We start from the raw sequence: 24,081 nt of genomic DNA, 5'->3' as shown, positions 1-24,081 counted from the left end.
CTCAGTTGATTGTAACCTATGGATATGACCAGTTGGAACTGTACTGTCTGCCCACCACCCTGACACCTTCCAAGATCTTCAGTTTTGGGGTGCTGTCAGATATGCTACTGACATGTCTACGAGGTACCTCTCTCCCTCCCTCGGTAACTGTGTACTCAGGCTCCAGCAGACGTGTGCCAATACCTTCATGAGATTTCCCTTCTCCCCCTCAGCACCACTTGTTCTCAGGTACCAGGGTGCTCCTCAGTTTTCCACTAAGTAGATGGCTGCCTGGAGCAGAGACCGTGTTTCCCAGTCTCTGGCAGAGCTGGCTGTGGGCTTATGATTTGGTTACAGCCAATGGCAGCCAATTTGACCACGAAGTCAAAATCATATGTTGAGGGACGGTGATGGTTGTGGGATTATGATACCAGTTCTTAACAACTCTCCTCTGGACTTTACATGAGAGAAAAATAAACTTCTCTCTTATTTAAAATTTCAAAATTATAATTTAAAATTTTTTGGTCCCTTGACAGCTAAACCTAATTCTAACTGATACTACCTCTGTTAGGCAAGAAGGACACAAAAATAATTCTGAATTCCATGAGGCAATAAAGAATTGTGTAGAGGAGACCAGCACCAAATTGATAGAGGTCCAGTAAGTGCTGACTTTAGTCTTGAATCAAGTGACAAAATTTATAGATGTTTAAGGGAATTATAGTAGAATATAAAGGAACTTATGGAATAGCATTAAAGTTCTCAAGCAATAAAAAGGCAACTGAAATTCCTAAAAACCTAAAAAAAAAAAAACCTGGAAACCTAAAACACAAAACCATGCATGCAGTAAGTGAGGTAATAGCTAAAGCCCTACAGAAGGTGGCTGACTTCTGTCTGCTGCCATCAGATGGAATTCAGCAGTATTAGGTTGGTGGTGTAATCTGAGTGATTCTGGGTCATATATAGTCCAGGAGATCACCGTGTTTGGGGTCCCCATTTGTCTTGGCAGCTGTTAGAAACAGTTCCATCCTGTCCATCAGGAGTACATGAAAAATCACTCCCACCCTGGATGAGAGCGTGACCTCAGTTCCTTGGAGTTGTGATGTCATCTGTGACACAAGGTTTGAAAAGCGTTTCCTTAGTTGTTATGTTACTTTTAACCGAGGTAGGTAGATAGCTTAGCAAACAGATGATGAAATTTCTAAAACCCATATGAGTAATCCTAATCAATTATTAATTATCTGTATATATTGTTTTAGTTGATGTGTTTGTAATGTTTAAGAGAATTTGACATATTACAGTAACAGAGTAGACATTAAATGATATTGCTCTCGTAATTTTTATGTTGAAAGGTAAGACTTTTGACAAAGATTATAAATAGTATTGCAATGGTTTTAAAATTCACTGAATCTCTTAATTTGTTAGGGAATTACTGGTGCAATTTAGTACTTGAGAAAGTTTTGCTCGTTGGGTCAAACAGTTGAAGTGCTTAAGAAAAGAAAATGGATACATTCAATTTATAATTTCACTTTAAAATGTTTAAGAATAATTAAATGTGTAAATGATACTGATTGCTGAGGGGGAGTTTAGTGTGTCCTACTTGAGTTGTTTGAACCTTAATCAAAAGCCACCTTGAAAGTGAATGTCAAAATTTCAAACTTAGTAGAATGATAAGAATTGCAAGTTGAACTCAAAGGCTTATAAAAAAAATGGGTTTTTAAAAATCTGTCACTTAAGTAAAGCAAATATTTCATTTAAAATCGCAAGTGGGCTCTTCTTTGCAGCAAAGCTACCCTAGGTTTCCCAAACACAGTGACACGGTGAGGGGGCGGGGGAGTGTTCCCCTGCTGCAGTGGCCTTAACAGAAGATCTGTGGTGGACAGCTTTAGTCTTGGCAGGGCCTGGATGCCAGGTGGGTTGCCAAAGCTGATTTCTGGCGATACCCCCTAGGCCATGGTGAGATTGGGGAACTGTCAGCTCTCAGTAGATGAGCTGCTGCCCTGTGCAGCCAGATAACATTCACATCCCCCTCTTGGTTGGAATGGAAACTATAATAGAAAAAGCATGGGCTGGAGGTCATATCCCTTAACAAGTCACTCAAAAACTTTTGAACTCCATTCAGTGTTTTCTACTGTAGACTGGGGACAATAATTTCTAAATTATGGAATTATTGGAAGGATTAAAGATAATAGATGCGCAAAGCACCCATTATATTGCTTGTCACCTAGCAGAGGCTCAAACAGTAATGACATTTGTTAGAGGAAGATGTGAAAGCTAATGGATTTATTTAAGGAATGTATGAGGCGAAATCAGAGGATGTAAGTCATAAAACCTATAGTAGTTCACATTCTTTAAAAGAAAACACCTGCTGTGTTGCCAGGCATTTTTCAAAGTACTCACATGGATTGCATACTTGAATTTACCCAGTAACCCATGAGAGCTTTACTATTATCCTCTCCATTTTACAGAGGAAAAAACTGAAGTTTAGAGAGGTTAAGTGACTTTTAAGATTTTATACAGCTAAGTAAAAGAGTTGAAGCAGAGTTTGAATCCAGGAACCCTTATGCTAGAGAGTGGACTCAGGCCCACACTCTGGCATTCCTGTGTCGTGGACATCCCTGTCTGTGGTAACAAGTGCCTCAGAGAAGGAAGGGCCAGTGTTGCCTTTGCCTTTAGAGAATTCCTCTCTGACATCTGCACCCCATCAACCTGGACTGCTGTCTTTAAAAAAGAAAAACCATGCATAATAATAAAAAAAGTACTGAGGCAGTACACTGATAGAGTAGGCTTTGTTTCATTACAAGACGATCAGGTACAATACATCACAAAAACATTTGGTTGTATACACAGTTAAAAGGTTTGTCTGTGAAGCTGTTAATCCATGTGAGCTACCTTATGGGCATAGCCTTTCGTTTGACTCAAGATGGGAGGTCTTTCGTGTTCTTGCTATTATTGGGTCATCAGTTTTTCTTCATTTTAGTTGACAGATCCCAGAACCCATGGTCAAGAATTCTGGTCAAATTTGGAAGTGGGTGGCTTGCTTTCTCTCTGACCACTGTCACCTTACCCGCTCCCAACCTCATTCACTCCCGCAAACATGAATTGGTGAGGGTAGTAGGAGGTCATGCTCAGATGGTGCTGGTGGATCTTCAGCTCTGGCCTGAGCCTGTGCTCTGGAATTTACAACTTGTGTGTGATCTTGGACAAGGGACTTCAATTCTCTGAGTTTCAGTGTTCTGATATCTAGGAATAGTATCTTATGCAGAGGGCTGATGTGAGGATTAAAAGAGATGAGGTGTATAAAGTCCTTTGACGAGTTCTTGGTAGACAGTCCTGAAAATGTGATGTCTTCAAGACATGACAACAGCCTCAACCACCATAGTAACAGTAATAGCAATGGCAGCAATGACACTAAAGGACAGAGAGCCATGTGTCCTAACGCTGACGTACAAAATGCCAGCCAATTTCTGTGTCTAGCTTGCCTCCCAGCTCATTTTCCTTCCCCTGCAGGCTGCCACAGGGCTGGAACAGACCCAGCATCAGTGCTGGGGGAGGGATGTGCTGTGTTGGTACAAGCCTCAGCCTGCTAATGAGGCCTGAAGTTGAGCAACTCCAGATGGAGTCAAGCAATGAGTTCTCTGCCAGGAAACGTGGCGGATGGACCAGGGCCACTCGTTCCAGGCAACAGTCAAGGGTATCGAAAGGGAGATGAGCAAAAAGTAAGGAAACATGCAGACCTTGGAACTAAACAAACTGCTATCCAAACGTAAATAAAAACATGGTGTGCATTTGTGGCAGGGGAATCCTATCTGGGATCCAGAGATACTCAGTTTACTTACAAAAGCAATAGTCCATCTGGGAGGTAGCAGGAGGACAATGCTAAATGTCTATAGATTTGGGTTTCTCTTGAAGGTATCTGACCATTTAAAACTTGATTTGAGGGCTTCCTTGGTGGCGCAGTGGTTGAGAGTCTGCCTGCCGATGCAGGGGACACGGGTTCGTGCCCCGGTCCGGGAAGATCCCACATGCCACGGAGCAGCTGGGCCCGTGAGCCATGGCCGCTGAGCCTGCGCGTCCGGAGCCTGTGCTCCGCAACGGGAGAGGCCACAGCAGTGAGAGGCCCACATACCGCAAAAAAAAAACAAAACTTGATTTGAACTAGTATGTTCTCATCAACCATGAGCACATTTTATTGATCATTTCTGAATGATTGGAAAAATAGTAAGACATCGGTATCTAAACACTTATAAAAGTCAGTAAAACTGCATTTATTACTTACTATGAAACATTTTTGCCGAATGGACAACATATTCATCCTTATCATCATCATCTACTTGAAACTTAAGACATAAATATAAGTGAGGATGTAAGCCAGGTATTGTGTTAAGTAACTTTACATACCTTACATACTCCCTGCCTCCCCCCCGCCCCGCCAACCCGTAGCATTTAATAGTCATAGCAGTTCTCAAAGGTAAGCGCTACTTTTATCAGCTTCATTTCATAGATGAGAAAATAGAGGTTCTGTTATTCTTTGGCCAAGGTCACTCAACTGGCTAGTGAGGGGAAAAACCTGAGTTGTGATCCAAGGCTGTCTACCAGTGGCTCATTAACTTACCAGTATACTCTGATCATCTCCAATATGTTTCCTTCTTTGGGAGGGACTTAAGGGGGATGGTAGGTTTATGTACATAGAAAGGAGATGCTTTAATAATTCCACGCATACATCTGAAGGGCTGAAGGGCACCTCAAGAGGGCACTTGACCCCTTTATGTCCCCTTAAGGAAACTGGTGACTTGAGCCCCAGTGACTTGTCCTGAATCTCATAGGGACGAATCTTCATGTTTCTTGCATGGATCAGATGCAACCAATTCTGGAAAGCACAGGTGTGTGAGTCCCTAGGCCCAGGGAACACCATAGCTGGCTTTGAACTGGAAGATTAGTTGCTGATTTGAGAAGTGGCCGTGTTTTGCCTCTGTCCTCCATTCTGAGTCATACCGCCCATGAAGTGAGGAAGGGGTGGTAGAGCCCAGTGAAGCTGAATGGCAGCGTTCTGTGCACATCTCAGGCACCACTGTAATCTAATGTGTGATAAACTTGCTTTAAAAATTCACAGAAATAATACATGTTCTTTGTAGCATATTTGCCGTCAAAAAGAAGAAAAAATTACCAGTAATCTCCTCCCCCGCTCCAAATAATCAGTTAATACTTTGGTATATTTTATTCCAGATTAATGCTCAGTATACATATTATATATGCCTGTATGCATACATGTACATATATTTAATGACACATATTTTCGATTACGGAAAACTTTTCCCCCCTCCCCCCCACTTAGCAATAATATTGTTATTGTTCTTACTAGGTCACATAAACATATATTTTATTTAAATCTGAAAATAGTTTTTCTCTGATTATAAATGGCATAAGCATTTATAAAGCACTTGTAAAAAGTGCAGGTAATATCAAAGCTTTAAAGAAGGAAGTAAAAATCATTGGAAACTTCACCCCCTCTAGATAACTGTTGATGTAGACTTTCTATCATTGCAGACTTTTTTTTTAAAACATTTGTATCTGTATTTTCTAAAGTCTGCAAAAGAGTAATGTAGGTTATAGCGCACATGTGTCTTGGCTTTTGTCTTCTAAATACTTTCTAGTGGTTTTCTTTCAAAAACCCTGGAGGCTTATGGAAAGTCTCCAATCCCAATATGTTAATTTCAGGCAGTGACAGGGACATTGACAGCCTAGAAAAGCTTTGGGGTAAAGATCGTCATGTTCATCACTCTATCACTTAAGCATCAGATTAAGGCTGGAAGCATCATCCTGGCTTTTCTGGAGGTTGCAAGAATCCCCAGGAGAATTCACTTCCCTTTTCAAAATGGAATAGCCACACCAAAATACCAGGACAGACATGGTGCAAGGAAACACCTTTGGTGCAGCTATTATTGATAGTTTCCCTGAGCTTTCAAAGTATCAGGGCTGGAAAAGTTCATGTTTTAAAATAATTAGTTGTTTTCAAAAAGTTATATATGCTCGTGGTAAACAAACAAACAAAAAAATCCCTTTTTAAATCAGTACTTTGCATGTCACTGACTCTGACTAGGAATGTTTCGAGCAGGATTCTGATTTGGAGGTCGTGGGGTGGGCGGGGGAGAACTGATTGCTTTTTACACTGCCTTGAATAGTCACATATCTGTTGGTGGCCTGTCTGTAGGCCAGGGATTGATCTTTGTGCTGAGGTGTAAGAATTTAATATTTTGTTATGTTTAGTTTCAGTGAAAATTCAGTAAGAGATTTAATATCCTCATTGTCAGTGCTGTTCTATTTAGATATTTTGTCCTAAGGACACTCTAGTAATATGCTGTCACAAACAACAATGTATTTCTTGGATGGGATTTGAGTCATACAGGTATATGCATTTGTCAAAACCTACTGAATGGTACATTTCAGATTTGGGCATTTCACTGTATGTAAATTGTATCTCTCGCCAAAAAGGAACTGTAAACAGGTATCAACTTTAGTTACTGTTATGAGTCCTGAAGAGTCTAAGGGTAACTGCACTGATGTCTGTAACTTACTTTGAAATGCATGAAAAAATAAGATGGGCTGTGATGGATGGAGAGATCTGGGATAAAGCAAATGTAGTTAAATGTTAGCAGTTATAGAATCCGAGTGGTGAATGTGTAGATCTTTACTTGTCATTCAACTTTTTTTTTATGTGATTGGAAATTTTAATAACAAAATGTTGGGGGAAAAAAACCCAATAATGAGGCTCTTATGTGAAAGGGTTAAAGCACAGTCTCTAGAATTATTTTTCTTGCTGAAACATTCTGACTCTACTTCTTGCTAGCTGTGTTACTCCGGATAACTCAACCTCAGTGGAGTTATTTGTTAAATGTGGGTAATGAATACACTTAGCACAAATCTTATTCCACAGTAAACACCTAATAAATACTGTGATTATGATTTCACAGTGCAAAAGAAGTGATGATTATAAATGAATGACCATATGCTGAGGGCCCACTATGTACCTGGCACTCCTGCTTGGTCATTTCCAGGGGAATGAGGCCATCTCATTCTGCATCATGCTGTGTGTGCCTTTCAGTAGCAACAAACACTAGAGAAGGTGTGAGGGGCATGATTGGCTAAACTGAGTGTGGCTTCATCCAGTGTGACAGGGCCCTCCCCAGCTCTGTGGCCCCTCTTCGATGTGGCATCTCCTTTGAACTAGAAGGCCCTTCAGAGGAGAGGTGGCATCTGGTTTGTGAGACTTTGTAGCATTCCCGAGTCAATGTTGATTTAATTCATCATAAAAATCGCTCCCTTTGTATACGGCTAAGCCATCCTATTTTGAGGTTATGGACAAAATAGCTATGGACACTTGTCCATAGCTTTATGGACAAGTGTCCTGGGAAATTCATCTAGGGTAGCAAGATCTCCTTCCTTCCCCACAGTGGAATCATGTTTATGCATTATGACAGCCTGTTCCAAACTCTTGATGGGAGGTAAAGAGAAAGGGTCAGGGACCTGAAAAAAGCTGCAGCTGGATTTAAGGTCACTAGCAGTGGGAGATGAAGGGAATATTTTAGGTAGTTCTGTGGATGTGCTATTTACTGCCAGATGTCTGATATCATATTCCTGGAAACTAAGGTGAAAAACAGAGTAAAAAAACTGTGATGGTGAGCGAGAGTGTGGGATACAGAACAGATGTTGGCCACATTTTTAAAGGAGAGGTCGGTCAGTGGGTAGGAAGAATAGGCTTATCTGGTGGCTTTCCAGCTGCCATAATGAAATGTGAATCTTGAGAGTAAGTGTCTCCTAGTGATTGGGATTTCAGAGGGTATCCTCATATAGGACTGCTTGCTTGGTCAAGCATGAAACAGGATTTTATTTCTCTGCCACACTAGTACTAGCTACTTAAAACCTGCCAGAATTTTCATTTACTTTTCCCAGGTGTGGATGCCAGCTCTTGAGTATTTTACTGTGTTTTCGAGTGTAACAATTCCAAACTCAACTCAAAAAATTTTTATTAATTTTTCCCCATGATGTGCATCCTAGAGGGTGCACATCAGCTTGTTAATTCTTTAATTTCTTATTTATAACACTTGGGCTGGCTCATTCCAGTATGAATTCTTGCTCAAACCAGGCATTAAAAAAAAAAAAAAAAAGATGCAGGAAGTCCCAGAAAGAGACCATCCTAGTTTGAATGCTTCAAAGATAATCAGAAAGGTTGTTCTGAAGACAGTCCAAGAAAGTAGGTCCAGGCTTTGTGGCTTCTGAAGTCAGGTATAGATCAGGTTGATGATGAGTGCTCCAATTCTGAGGGATTTAAGTGTATTAGTCCTTATTTGGGAGTGGTTTTGAGGAGGGTGTGATGGGAGGTGAAATTTGAAGTTAGTGCTGATCTTTCAGGCTGTTGAAACTGAACTGTTGAAACTGAAGTTAGTTATCTTAGATATAATAGAACTTGCACTTAAATAATTTGGAAACAATACAAAGAAGGGTAAGAGAAAAGGAGGAAGGAAGGGTAGGAAGGGTGAGAAGGAAGCAGAGGGGAAGAAAGGAAGGATGAAAACCAACGAAAGCTGGCATAGCAGGAAAAGGAAAAAGTAACTATTTCTCAGGCCTTTGCAAGCCTCGAAAGTCAGCCAAATATAAACTCTTCCTAGTTCACCGAAATTGCATGATTTCATCCTCTAGGATGCAATCTAAAGTCCTCCCTGTGTTTAACATTCAAGCAATAGACTTAGATTTCAGGCACAATGAATGGATCAGGACAGGCAATAAAAGAGCAAGACACTGCCATTTAAAACTCCATGTAATTTGAAGGCTACATAACAGTTTATGCTGGACCACAGTAGATGTGTATATCATGGGAAGGTGGTTCTGAGATCCTTCATCTCCCTTGGGGTGGGTCATTCCTGGCTTCTACTTAACTCCAGAGTGTCATCCACCACTGTAGCGCTTTAAAATGGAAAATGAGAACCTCCTGGTTTCCTTTTTATAGCAACATCACCAAGCCAGTGTTTGGGGTTCTATATTTCTGGCATTTAGAATGGTTGAACATTTTAAGTCTGGAATATGTGTTTATTTGCAGGTTAGGAGGGGGTGGACATATACGTAACTCTTGCTATTATTAAACAACTGCTTAGTTTGAATCTCACTGACCCCTTGGGAGCTTTCACAGCCCTGTGTGAGAGTGTACCTGATTGGGGGCTTTTTAAAGACCACCGTGATAAAATTATTGGAGATCTTAAAAGCACTTAGGGCAAAATAACTAAATTTAACAAAGACCATAAATGTGTTTTTTCATTTATATGCTGTTCCTGAGTATAGATAAAAAACTTTTATTGAAGTAGAGGTTTTCTGAAGATCTGAAATAACAAATTTGAGTGCTGAGTCCTTGGCATGCTTTACTGGTTTATTTGAAGTGATGCTATAGTGGTTTCTAATTTAAATAGGTAACTAAGACAGCCAAACAAGTATAAATAGAAAAGCAAAGTAGCCTTTCTTAGCTGTTTACCCCTTGGTATCTTCACTCCCCAGCTTTATCTACCTAGAAAACTCACAGCTCTTCTTTTCTTGCCGGCTCTTCTATTCTTTCTCCTGCCCTGCGTAACTTGACACCATTTCCCCTTCTCACTATACTTTGTTCTTGCCACTTGTGAAAGCATTCATGTTTTTCAGTAATTCTTTGTTTGTATCTCTTTCCTTCAGTAGATTTTAAGTTTCTGAAGGGCAGTGACTATGACTTTTTTAAATCTTTGAATTCCTGCAGGTGCTCAAGAGATATTTTAAAAGGGAAAAAAGTTTTTCTGCTGCTGTCAGTTTTCTTGCATGACACTTTAGGAAGTCATGTTGTAAGACGATGAGCCATATTTCTTAAAGATGCCTTCTGGAGGCCTCCTCAAGTGTAGGCATCCCTGACCCCACAGATTAAAACTATAAAGACTGATACAGAAAGGAACATTTAAATATTCAAGACAAACCACTATAAATAACTGCCTATATTTATCTCACATTTTTATTTTTTTATGACAGCACATGATAATTGCAAAAAATTTGAAGCAGTACTGAAAAAAGGTAATGTTCTACCCATAATACCCCTCCTTACCTCCTTAAGATAACCTCAGTTAATAATGTGGTTATTGTCCATTTAGATTTCATTATGACTATAATGACTATAATCTAAATATATGACTATATTTACAAATGTGACTTTTTAAATATTAATCATTAACTCAGTTTAAAGCGTATAGTGTCTATGGACATTTCCCCATGTTTATACATAAAGATATACTTAATCATGGTTGATAGATATATAGTATCGTATCATTTCATCGTGTGGATATGTAAAATTTGTTTTTCCAAACCCGAATGTCCAAATGCTGATGGACATTTTGGCTGTTTTCAGTGTTTCCCTCTTATAATAACGTTGCAGTGAAAATCCTTGTTTCTGTAGCTGATTTTCACAGAAGTGGGATTACTCTACCAAAGGGTGTTTTGTGTGCATTGGACAGATGGACCTCCTAATTGTCTTAGAACATTCCAGGTTTCTTAACTGTCATGAATTTTTCAGGAACATGGAACAGATGCCCAGTACTATTCCTTGATTTGCATTGGACTCAGGAGGCTGAGAAGGATTTTGGATGCACTCTGCAATTGGGAAATCAGGGCCTGTTAGGAGAAAGAATCTCTAAAGAGTGGAGCTGGTTAGAAAGTTGAGGGGTTCCTGCTAAATCTCTGTGAGTGAGGAAAGGGGAAGGCTGGGCAGCAGGCGCTATAGCTCTGAGGGCACAAAAGCGTCAGGTTTCATTGATCCCAAGTCTCTCCTGGAGACTGTGTCCTCTGGGATAGAGACTATGCTGAAAAGGAAAAAGCTGCCTCACTAGGGGCTCAGCCACTCTGCTTGAGAAGGTCCCCAGAAAGGACCCACTTGTGAGAAGCTGGAGGATCTTTCTTGACTAGAGGAAACTGGTGGTGGTGTGGCCAGTAGACCAGGGTGGCAGAATGAGGACAGCAAACAGGCAGTGGGGCTGATTCCAGACAGTAGCATATGAGAGCATCTCTCAGCAAGTGGAGGGCCAGATAGAGGAATTGACTTAAGTAAGAGAAAATAGGGAATAGACAAGATTTCTAAACATGAAGGTGGAAGATCTCAGAATACTAGTAATACTGCTGTGAAAGTGAAAGAAACATCTTTAAATATGAGTGCAGCCCAGCCATATATATGTTGCATGCATTTTAAACTTCACAGTCTTTCCAGTTGTCTCTGAAAATAAAACTGTTGTGAGTTTATCTTCCCATATCAGTTCTGGGCATTGTCACCTTTTTCTCCCCTCTTGTTCATCACTGGTTCACATCAACAAGAGATCCCCTTATATTTCTGTATGATCATGTAGCTTCCAATTGTCTGCTACTGAAGACAGACAGAGTATATCCCTCATATACCCTGGCCCAGGATAGGTTCTCAAGCCGCTCAGAAAAATGTCAAAAAATATTAATTCTGAACCTGCAACAGTTATGGGCTTTGCCTTCTGATTCCTTTATTATCATCTGTGGTAATTTATACTGTGTCAGCTTGGTTAAGGTGGAACTCTGTTTCTAAGAATCCCCTTCCTTGTATATATCAGGTTAGAGTTGCCCAGATTTGGAATTTGCACAGAACTTGAAATGCAGCCATTACTTTGTGATGCAGTGATGGGTAGATGTAGACATGCTGGAAAGAGGGTCCAACTTGTCTTTGTTCCTTTGTACTCCATGTCTAGCTGTTTTCCCAACTGCTGACCTTGCTGATCAACATGGACACAAAGCCATCATGAGGTGCGTGGCAACAAGTCCCATACCCTTCTTCACAGATCCTGCATATGCTAGTTGGTGACTCCTCTCATTGGCTGCTTGGTGACTCCTGATCCTCCAGCCTCTACTTTCACACCTTTCCTTTCTCAGCATCTCCTACAAATTCAGCTTTAATTCCTGTAATAAATCCCTTATCCATAACTCACAGTGGTTCTGCTTCCCTCATTGAGCCCTGACTGAACACATCTTTGCCTTAAAAATCAGGGGAAAAAATGAATTTTTAATAGCTAGTTTTCCTTTATCATTCTTTTCCTTCAAGCGTACCACAAAATACTGTAGAAATGCTATTGATGTTCATAAATGCTTTTCATCATCTGTGACTGTTTCCAGGATATGTTGAAGTTACAAATGTTACAGATGTTATTATTAGTAATGTATATCATTAATCCCTACTATACATAAAACAGTAGAGATTTCTGGAAATTTCTTCTTTTGAAGAAACTTGTTCTGAAAAATTCTTTTTATCAAGTGGCTTCATTTGCAGAAGATTTGTTTAATGTCCTGTGGTTACAGTCTTATAGTATTAGACATTTTTTAAAATAAATGAATTTATTTATTTTTGGCTGCGGTGGGTCTTCGTTGCTGTGTGTGGGCTTTCTCTAGTTGCGCTGAGCGGGGGCTACTCTTTGTTGCGGTGCGTGGGCTTCTCATGGCGATGGCTTCTCTTGTTGCAGAGCATGGGCTCTAGGTGTTGGGGTTTTAGGAGTTGTGGCTCATGGGCTTTAGAGTGCAGGCTCAGTAGTTGTGGCGCACAGGCTTAGTTGCTCCGCAGCATGTGGGATCTTCCCGGACCGGGGGTCGAACCTGTGTCCCCTGCATTGGCAGGCGGATTCTTAACCACTGCACCACCAGGAAAGCCCATTAGACATTTTTTGATTAGCTACAGTTGTTTGAATATGATCACATTATTTTTGGCATCAGTGTCAGGAGGTTCTATCCTTAACCTTTGTTATGGAAATATATCTTTTAATCTAATAGGCAAAATGTAAGATTGGTTTATAAGTATTAAACTACAGAAAGAGTAAGCTATTACAACTAAATTGAGCCTTTCTGGAGGTAATTTTTATCTAGCTTTAAAATTTTTATCACCAACAAAGTGTGTATTAAAGGTTATGAAAGCAATTAATAACACCAGTGACAAAATCAGAAGAGTAGGCTAATTTATCATTATAGATTTTAATAAGGTCTATAATGTAGGATTAAATATACAATATTTTTAAGAGTATGGCAATTTGAAAAAGAATGATTTATCAAACTTTAATTTAGGGGTTTTTATAAGAGCTCAAAATGATTCCCTCGAAAATAAAATTGTGTTTTGTGTTAAGATAATATTATTATCTTCATTATAATTAATAAACTGTTCAAATGGGCATTATCATGCCCCCACAGTATCCAAATGAAGGAATTATTTTAAATAATGTGGGATTAATTGGCTTACCATATTAAGAAATTAAGATTTAAAACTTACATAAAAGCCTTATCAGTAAAGAATTTTTTAATGTGAAATAATGTCTCCCTGGATAACTTCCTATTTGTATTACAAAACCCCTGTCCTAGAGATCGTTTTATTTCCATCTTTTACTTATATTTGTAAATCACTGTTCCAGGTATGTTTAATTTAAGTCTTTGATGGGTAGCAGTCTGATGGAGAGCCAAGTATCTCCAATTCTGTTTTAGTCTAGGGATGTGACCAGTGGTGAAATGGCTTATTCTAAGGTCTCATATGTTTGAAATTCTCTATTGCAGTGTTTGTGAGCCCATGTCAGACTTGTTGAAAGTTGAAATACTTGTTTCATTCTCAGAAACAGTCTTATTTCCCAGCGAGCAACCTACTCACAATTTGAGGAAATAGGGGTCAGTCTATAGGAGATATTACAGTAATGATTAAGATAGGTAATTCTCCACTTTTAAGTTTGGGTTCTGAGGTCATAATGAAAACAGGGATGTTAGCTCATTTCCTTCGGGAAATTGCCACTTGGGTCTCTATTATCGCCCTATAAATTGTATGTTCTTTATTAAGATTCATCTTTTCGTAGTATCTTTCAACTCTTCTCTTGCCTCCCCCTCCGCTTTCTCCTTGCCGTACAGTAATAGGTAAATCTGAAATACATTTTAACTTTCTCTATTAAGGATTCTATCAAACCTCATGAAAGGTGATCACTATGTTAGAAATTACACAGTGCCGTTGTGCTTAAAACTGAATATTCCAATTTTGCTTGTCAGTGAATCATAGAAATCGTAGTTCCCCCACCCCCCGCCCCAAACTACAGTGTTATTGAATCAAAATAGATGATCATGGTAGTAGTCACCTTGCTACAGTACCGGTATATAGAGTAATACATTTTGTGTTTAGAAAGTATTACACTTTGAAAGAGCGCAATACTGAATAAAAACCAGTTCAGTAATACAAATGTTTGTTTGATCACCAAACTATTTAAAAAGGATAGTTGAAAATAACTTACTGTTATTGATATTCTTTTTTTTTTTTTTTTTTTTTGCGGTACGCGGGCCTCTCACTGTTGTGGCCTCTCCCGTTGCGGAGCACAGGCTCCGGACGCGCAGGCTCAGCGGCCATGGCTCACGGGACCAGCCGCTCCGCGGCATGTGGGATCTTCCCAGACCGGGGCACGAACCCGTGTCCCCTGCATCGGCAGGTGGACTCTCAACCACTGCGCCACCAGGGAAGCCCGAGAAAGCATGATTTTAATGCTAATAGAGTGAAATAAGACCATGGCTCAGAGGGGTTTTTTTTAGGCTTTCTTAATGGCTATAAAGTTTGTTCTCTTAAGTGATAATGGTATTTTAAAGTCTTACGTATCTATTAAGTTTATCGAATATGTCTCTATAGTGCTTTTTTCTCCTAAAATATATATGAATTATAGTAAACTGGTTTGCATCAAACCCAATAGAACTCTAGCCATGAGCACTGCTTATTATCAGAAACTCACCAGTAAAGGAAGAGAATAAAATGAATGTATTGCATATTTAAGCTACTGCATGTAAAAGTATCAGTTAAGAGCAGGGAATTTGGCGTTATACAGACCTGGGTTATACCAGTAATATGGTTATCAATGTATAAATGCAATCCATTTCTGTACAAAATCTCTTGGAGGAGAGTCCTCCCCCACTGTCTCTTTTTAGCTTTATATCCTAAAATACAGTTAATTCATCTGTGTATTCATGCAAATATGGAATTTCCTGTATGGATATTCTTTTGTAGTTCTGTTTGGGAACAGAGAGGTAACATTAAAAAAACAAACAGAAATTTGTACAAGTTTTTGGAGAAATCAGATCTTTAAATAAAATGGAAACAGTGACATTAAGTGTGAATCCACTTGGTAAATACTGAATGAAAAAACTAGTTACTGTTCAGAAGGATTTGACCACTTAATTTTTAACACTTTGAGTAAATAGCCACATGAGTTAAATTACTTTATGTGAGTTTCCCTCAAGATGAGACAAACTTATTTTACTTTGGGCTACTGACCTGCTGTACTGATTTAGTATTTGAGATCTAAGCAGAAGAGATGATTGTAGTGAACTTATTTTTGGCCTGGGGTGTAAGCTGCAGAAGATGTACCTAGATTTGATATAATCTTTTTCTTTCCCTTTTTCTATTTGCCCCAGTGTGTGGCTTCACTGTCTCCAACGTAGTTGCTTGGTCTACCAACTGTAGACCAAGTTGGAATCCTTTAATACATGATCGGTGGTAATGTGAATAACTGACAACACTTCATTGAGCCTACAACTGTTTCTGTGTCTTGATGGTTAGTGCCTAAAGCTTATCTAATCACACCTGTGTAACACCAGTTAACATTGCCCATTTAGGTAGTCTGCATGGCTTTCAGGTTTTGCTGTTGGAAAGCTTGGAGAGGAAAGCATCTCTTTTTCTGGATGAGGAGGATATGAAAAATGATAATGGCAATGGAATGCTAGTTATCCTTTTTAAAGAATTTGAAGAGATCACAATTAAAAACTTAAGTAGACAGCAAAAAGTGTTTTTCTACTTGAGGTCTTAAAAAGAGAAATTGGAAATGTCTTTCTGTATTCTGCTTTTTTGCTTAATTGCTGAAAATAATTATAATGATGATGGACATCATATTTTGACTCTTTTTTTAATGCACCAGACTTTGAGATGAGTACTTTACCTACTATTTTCATTTATTCTTCACTTCATTCTAACACTATAGATTATTTTTGTTTTGACTATTTTATAGATGGACGTGTTACTTTTACCTTTCTGAATCTCATTCTCCTCTTCTCTGTAAATAAAGGGATAGGCAGAGTTGGAGATTTTAACTAAGTCTGTTTTTCTTCAAAGTTCTTGATCTTAATACTACTCCTACATGCAATAGCCTAAATATGCAATAAATTCATTTTATTTGGTCCCATTCCTGGTGAGTTTCTGATAATGAGCGGTCACCATAGCTTGTCTTCTACTCAGTTTCATGGGAACTAGTTTATTTTAAGACACCGTTTGACTGATGTTGTTATGGTTCATACCCTGGGCAGAAACTATTGTCAGAGGTTATAGAGGGCAGCAAAGAAGGAACTATGTATACTTCTGAGAGAAGGTAAACCCTGGTTTTCTGAGTGTGTACAAATATAGAAGGGAAGACCAACCAATAAGACAATGAGCCTTAATAATCTGATTATATCAGCTAGAGTGACTGTCTCACCCAGTGCCTTCATAGTGTCACATCCTTCCGTAGCGCCCCATTGCCTTCATGATAAAACCTGTGGCTCCTTTTCTTTGAACCGTTGCCTACTTGCCTACGAGTAACAACAGTGATGGTCGTAATAGTTGAAATAACCAACAATTATGGACCTTACATGAGTGGTTGCAGATTCCGACAGTTTTTACCATCTCAACTTTTTGGTTCCTCACAATATACAAAGGTAATAAATGTACTAACTGATCGTGGCAATACTCTTTCATTAGTGAGTTTTTAGGATTTGGGGATATTTGCATATATTTTCTAATTTAATTCTTAAAATAACCCTCAACATTGTTTCATAATTGAGTAAACTGAGTCTTAGAGACATTAAGTAACTTGCCCAGTATCACACAGCTGGGCAAGGGATGAAGGCTTCATTAAAACGTGGGTCTGTGATTCTAAACCTAGTGTGCTGAACCAGAAAACCGTTAGAGCCGTATCGGAGATTGTCTGACTTAATTCTCTAATTTCAAACAAAACTTGATCACAAACAGAGAATGCCAAGCTGTGGCCTGAAGATGTGTACTCTTTGATTTATTAAATGCATTTGATTTGGGGGCTGACTTTTTTTTTCTTTTTGTTGGTTGGGTAGGGGAGCATTCCTGTTGGCTGAGGGCGCCTTCTCTATCACTGGGCTGCTTCACACATCCAGCTTTCCCACCAGTCCTGTAAAGATATTTGAGTTTATGACTTTGGTCTCAAAGGTCAAGAGCAAACAGCTCACTCTTTCCTTGAGTGTTTTGAGAAACAAAGATTCCACAAACACTTTCCTCTGGGATGTTCTGTTACTCTGCCAACATTGAAAAGATACTGCTTACTTTTAGTTTTAATCCATTTCCTCCTCCCTTGCCCAGCCCCACTGATACATAGAACAACTGCTCAGAAAACCGTTGATTTCCAAGAATACAGTTCTTCAGTACTCCCTTTGCATCTTGTCTTTAATAAACCTTTCCCCCACATAAACCAGCCTTCCCTTTGACATCTCAGATGGCTGACGGGTAGTTAACTCCTCTGATTGGCAGATTGGTGTCTCTGCCACATGGAAGTGTGTTTACACAGTAAAATTAATACTTCCAGCCTGGATTTATTTACCATCTTCTGACACTCAGAAGAGCCAGGGAACACATGCCTTGCTCTCCCTTGGGATGGTTGAGTATTAGATTAAACTGGCAGGAAATATTTGAGTGTCCTCAATAAACAGCCTTTGTATTTAGGCACATTGATGTTTTTTGAAGTTCTTTATTGCCTTCATTTTCAAAGTCGGTTTGAGAGAGCTTTTACCAGTCACTTTTGGAAGTTATGTCATTACCACTTCACTTGTTGCTTAAAAAAAAAGAATTGTAAATCAACTACTAACTCTGGATTTTTTTTGCAGATGCAAAAGAAATTGTTTTAAAAGCCCAGATCTTAGCTGGAGGAAGAGGAAAAGGTGTCTTCAGTAGCGGTTTGAAAGGAGGTGTTCATTTAACAAAAGAGTAAGCCAGGAGGTTTTAATTCCTTGTCTTTGGGGCAAGCAGTTATGGAAGATCCTGCTCATGACTGAAAGGAGCAGCGAGAAAGAGGGCTGGGGTGGGACTAGGAGCAGGAGGTGGCACATAAAGGAAGTAAATTACAGGTCGAGGGCTCTGGCAGTGCCTTAGCTTCCCTTCTCCTCCCACAAAAGGATTTTTGTTCACTAATTGGTGAAAACTTGACACTCCTGTTTTAGACAATCAGTGGTTCATCATGTTTGATATGGTACCACTTACAAATTAAATGCTGCTTCTGTAATGCCACTCTCCTACTCAAGAACCTGCGGTGGCTTCCCATTACCAATGGCATCACTGGTCCCTCCTGTCTGATAGTCAATTCTTCCTTTACCTGAACCTGTCTGGTCAGCTTTATATCCTATGTCTCCACACACTGAACACTTTCCTCTCCTCTCCTGTCACATAACTTTCATGGTTACTTTGATCCTTCCCCTTCCCTTTATCCCCATCTTTGGTCTTACTTCCCAGGTTGCCCACTATCCAGTATTTGTTATTCAGCTCTTATCTTAGTCTGCTATGCATTTCAGCATTGTGTCTCTACTATGACTGTAACTTATTTGGGGGGAGAGGATAGCAAATGTAAGCAAGCTTCTTTTTGTTTCCCTTCCCTCCCCTCCCTTCCCCTCCCCCGCTTCCCTCCTATTGTTTCATTCATTCATTCATTCATGTATATTTTGTACTCAGTGAGCCTCTGGTACAGTGCTAGGCACCTAGTGTATGAGCAGAAAGCACCATGGATTCTGTGAAGGTGGAGGTGGGCCCTGGGCGGGTGGACTTGGGGATATAATACAGACTCTGCTTTAAAATGATTTTCAACAGAGACCTTGACTTTCTTTTCTTTCTTCTCTCTCTTTTTTTTCTCCTCTCTCTTAGTCCTAAAGTTGTGGGACAGCTGGCTAAACAGATGATTGGGTATAATCTAGCAACAAAACAAACTCCAAAAGAAGGTGTGAAAGTTAACAAGGTAATGTGAATGCTTTTGGTCATTTTCTGTGTATGTGTTAAAAAAAAAAGAAAAGAAAATCATACTTCAATTTTGACAGTATCAAATGAAGCAATGCACTTTGGCAACGTGCCATTTTATTTTTTAAACCTCACATAGTTAATTCTGCGTGTGATGTAACTTCAGGGAGAAATAAAAAGGATTCTAAAGTAGTAATAGTGTTTATTGTCATCAGCATTTAGTAAAAATGGGTAGTGATTGAAATAATACCTTTTTCTTTCAGAACACAGGCACGATTCTATTTAAAGCCAAAAGACCTTGGCATAACAGCTCCTAGACTCAGTGACATTCTCTGCTCCCTCGCAGCCCCACCCTCATCCTCAGTATATCAGAATTACTGTACCCGTTACAGTTGTTTTTCTATGTGCCCCTATAACTTACTTTAAGATTGTTACCATTTTGACCCACTGTTCTCACTGGGAGTATGTTGTATTAGTGAGGTCTCTTGGGACACCCAAGTGTGTATAGGGCACGTACGTGTATACATACACACACAGAGAAAATAAAGCCGAGAGCAAAGTGGCCTGCCTCAGCCATGAAATTGTGAGTGGCAGAGCTGAGGCCAGAGCCTAACTTAACCGTGAGAGCGACTGTCTTGGTCCGGAAAAGGACACTGAGCTGGAGGGAGATGGAGATACTGGAGGGTCATTAGCTCCTTCCCTCTAAGAAGACAGAGCCTTTCTAAATGTCGAGGAAGCCCACAAACAAGACTGGTTCTGGTTATTTCCCTTTCCCACTGCCTCGCAGGTAGATGCAAGAACTGTTTACATCTTAAATTGGTTTTTCGAATTTATTTTTGTTCAGCCCAGCGTGGTACTTTTTTTTTCCTTTTTAAACTGGTTATGAGCCTTTACCTGTGTAACATCTTCAAAATTTGTCCCCAGAGGATATGATTAGTAGTTTTGTTTGTAGGAATTTGTTACTTTATATGGACACATGGGGTTTTAGATTAGAGTTTGTGATACCTTTAAAAAGCATATAAAAATACACAAAAGAAGATTCACGTTATATAGATATGCATAAAATTAGTTTTGTAGGTCGGTTCATGAAATACTAGAGATAAGTGCCTTCTTGTGAATTGAGTCATTGCCAGGAAGCTACCAGAGTGATTTATTTGTAAGTGTTTCTTAACACTTGCAAAAGTGATTAACATATGTAAAAAATTCCAATAATACAGAAATATAAAAATTAGAAAAGTAAAGTTTCCCTCTATTCTCACCCCTTAATTGCCATGCTTTGTTTCTGTTCTTTTTCTCTGTAAAATGTGCAGTACCACATTTTGTAACAGTATTATTATATACAACTTTAAGGAACATGCATTTTTAATTTATGGAATCTTTGACATCAATCAGAAGTTCCCAGATTATAGAAACTTTAGATTTCTAAGTTTGTTCAAGAAGCTATTTAAGCACATTACATACATCGATTCACATTGGGTTTTTTTCCTAAGTCTGTGTTTGTGGTGTGTTCCTTGGGATAGTAATAGGGGAGGTGAGACAGTGCTACTCATCATGTACTCCATGAGTCAGTACCTGTACTGTTTACTGTTTCTCAAAGAGATTAAGTTCAAAAACTGAGTACACTGTTAATCCTATCTCATCGCTGTCCTGTTACACATAGTTTGTACACTGGCTCTCATCCACAGACTACAATTTGAGTAGCATGATATATAAAAAACAAAACAAAATGAACAAACAACAAAAAAATGAAAAACAGGTTCATTGGTCAAATAGGGTAAAGTATGTTAAAAAGTTTTCCATACCGGAAGACTCCAAGAAAAGGCTGTGTTGATGATATTGTTTGTGTCAGTCACAGATGAAGATTATTGAAATGTATCTAACTGAACTTCTCATGGCATGAGTGTTGATGGAGTCCATTTAGATTCTCTCTGTAACAATCCCTAAAGTATTTTAATATCCTGGCTCATAGGAAGGGCATCTTAACGTCAAAAAACTGGTCTGTATATAAAAATTTCTTGAATTATCTATTGACAATCATCATTTTCCTGAGAATGTTTTTTTGAAGAGTGATGGGTTGTTTCTACCAAGCAGGAGCTGTTTGAGGCAGCAGCTGGACTTTGCAAATAGAAATTTGATGGAATGTAGAGCATATCTGTCAACACTTTAGAAGATTAAGAATAGGACTCTTGAATGACACTTATCCTAAAACGTTATAACGTTGTATTGCTTGTCAGAATAACTACTGAAAGTTATTAAATCTGGCTCGCTAGACTAGCTCTGTATTAGAAAGTGACTTGAAATCAGAATGGTTCTATGAAAATCCTAACACCGTGTGCCAAGAAATATTTCTTACAAACTCATGAGCTACCATTTATGATAGAAAAATCACTATGAAACCCCTTATAAGGTACTTTATTTTTGACCAGTCATAAATTCCATAAAGGTGTGAAAAGAAGGAGTTCTGTATTCATTACGTTATAGCTTTCTAGGTCATCATATACTTACCACATTTCATGTGACTTAAAAATTAATGCTTTTGTGGCTTCTGGGTAGCTAAAATCTAATGTTACTTAATCAGTAACATTTTTTGTGAAACGTATTACTGAACTTTTAGGAAAAGCAATGTATGTGATTTTATTATTTTCACTTCTAGTACTGATTCTTCATGGATATTCTTATTTTCTTTTAAAAAGCATCCAAGACATCTGTTACTGTTTTTGTTGGGAGTGTTGGTACAGCCTCTGTCTCCAAGGAAATTTAATAGTACTTATCAAAATTTTAAATATGAACAATATAAAACTTAGCCATTTTACCTTTATATACCTTGACCACAGGGATACTACAACAATGGAGCAGAGCTATACGTACAGAAATAATCACTGAGGCAGCATTTTAGAAACATGAGTCCACATAAATTGTCATCAGGGACATGGTCAAATAAATATTGACATATAAGTACTGTGTAGTCACAATGAAGAGAGAAGACCTTGTACAATCCAAGTTGTAGTATTAAGATTAAGAACAAAAAGGAAGAAAGAAAGGCATTCAAGCATGTATAATATGTATCTGTGTGCAGGAGATTCCGTGACTAATGTTTGCAGACGCATAGGGAAGAGGTAAAAGTTAGTAGTGGTTTTTCCTGGCAGGGTTGCTTCATGCCTCTGTTGAGGTCGTGCAGAGCAAAAGGACACCTGTCTGGCACATGTGTGGAGAAAGAAATCCTTCCATCTGATTTGCCTCCTGCCCATTCATGGTCCTGGAATATGACCACATCCTCATAGAGGAAGGGATGACTTTTTCTGATTATCACAAAGGTTCCATATGGACTCGTGATCACTCTGACTACTGGGGCCCAAGGGGTGTGTATGTGCAGCAGGGAGCTGCTTTCACTGTCTCCTCTGTATACTTTTAGTATCGTTTGCATTATTTTCAAACAAGCAAATATTATGTTTGTAATTTAAAAGAAAGTATAAATTGAAATAAAAATACAGTGATCCAAGAGACAGAAGTATTCAAACATAGGAAGCATCAGACATACCATAAAAAGAATCCTTCTTTGGCAACCAAACTTGGTTTTCTACCAGTGCAATCTGAGAAAAATCAGTGTAGTAATATATATGTACTGTTAATGTCTCAAATTAAAATAACAGCTGCTTCCCTGGAGTTTTTCTTAAGTGTCAGGGTTTCCGAAGGAAGAAGAAAAAGAAGATTAAAGTGGGAAGGTTCCTTGAGGCAAACCGAATACCTGTCACTTGAACAAGTTATCAGGATCAATTAAGGAGGTGAAAATGGGCACTGTGCGCCATGAGAGCAGCACTCTCAAATCTCACTGGGTTTAAAGACCCTGAAAATGAAGCTGTTTGATTTGTGTAGCAAGTTTGTATAGATTTCCAAGTGGAAATCAGCTCGATGCTGACTTAATTTGACTTTCCCACTAATGTGGTAGGTGATGGTTGCTGAAGCCTTGGACATTTCTAGGGAAACCTACTTGGCCATTCTGATGGACCGGTCCTGCAATGGCCCTGTGCTGGTGGGCAGCCCTCAGGGGGGCGTTGACATTGAAGAGGTGGCAGCTTCGAATCCAGAACTTATTTTTAAGGTATGTTTAGATTCCTGACTATGCTCTGTTCATTGATTGTTGCTATACAACCTGTTAAAGATTTAGTGTGGAGTCTGAGCCAGGAAGACTGTTCCTGGGATTTAAGGCATGAAGATATTGAGTCCTTTTTCTTACTGGGTGTCCAGTTGAAGGTTGGGTAGATACAAAGTATATGCTTTTCAAGGTCTTTTTCTTTGCTTTTTTCCCCTCCCTTTGTTTTTTCTCCTTCTTGCCTTTTCTTTCCCCCTCATTTCTTTCCATCCAACTTGCCCCAAGAATTAACCAATGGAAATGAAGATGGCTGTGATATTTCCATTTCCTCTTGGTTAACTCTACCCCATTTAACAGTATAGATGACCCAGAAATTCTCTCCTAGGAAATCAGATGTGAACTAGAGACTGCCTTGATGTCTTTCAGTACTGGTAATGAATCCTTCTAAAGGCCAGATTCTATCAGTTTGTTTCAATTCATTAAATCTTGTGTGTGGGTTTTTGTTTTGTTTTGTTTTGTTTTTGATATTAGGATGAGTCTAGCCAAAGAGACCTGAAGTCAAATCCTAACTAGCCAGTGCATTTCTCAGTGTCTCTAAGCCTCATTTTTTGAATGAGTAAAATGAAAATGGGGGTAATTCCCACCCCATAAGAATTGTGAGGATTAAATGAGGTGATGTATATAAAGTGCTTATCAACCTACCTCAACTATAAGAAGAAAAACCTAAGGTCTTTAGAACTATAATCTCAGCTTTTAATTGTGAGTTCTTAGTGTCAAAAAGAAATCACAAAAAAATTTTTTAGCAGAAACATTCATTATTCCTTTTAGAAAGTGATTTTTTTTCCCTCCAAAAAACAAGGATTTTATTTCTTGAAACTCTTCATTTATATAAGGTAGTAATACTTTGGAGATTGGTTTTAAAATATTTTCACCAATGTTACATATTTAA

General features: G+C 38.9%; 1 protein-coding gene across 6 annotated transcripts in view; it reads left to right on the top strand.

Annotated features, from left to right (window-relative positions):
- Positions 1 to 24,081, top strand: part of SUCLG2 (succinate-CoA ligase GDP-forming subunit beta) — a 310,821-nt gene that overhangs the window by 106,980 nt on the left and 179,760 nt on the right. For 5 of the 6 annotated variants that reach the window (XM_067755138.1, XM_067755132.1, XM_067755133.1 and 2 more), the window contains exons 3-5: positions 17,926 to 18,025; positions 18,953 to 19,043; positions 22,989 to 23,141. In XM_067755138.1, coding sequence (XP_067611239.1) covers positions 18,984 to 19,043; positions 22,989 to 23,141 — 213 coding nt within the window. In that variant the 5' untranslated portion in view covers positions 17,926 to 18,025; positions 18,953 to 18,983. The remainder of the gene's footprint in view (positions 1 to 17,925; positions 18,026 to 18,952; positions 19,044 to 22,988; positions 23,142 to 24,081) is intronic. The other variant, XM_067755135.1, reaches the window with a different exon arrangement.

The sequence above is a fragment of the Pseudorca crassidens genome, chromosome 10 (genome assembly GCF_039906515.1).
Source record: "Pseudorca crassidens isolate mPseCra1 chromosome 10, mPseCra1.hap1, whole genome shotgun sequence".
In the NCBI taxonomy this organism is placed as follows: domain Eukaryota; kingdom Metazoa; phylum Chordata; class Mammalia; order Artiodactyla; family Delphinidae; genus Pseudorca; species Pseudorca crassidens.
The sequence above is the reverse complement of the archived record's forward strand: the minus strand, read 5'-3'. Positions and strand labels throughout refer to the sequence as shown.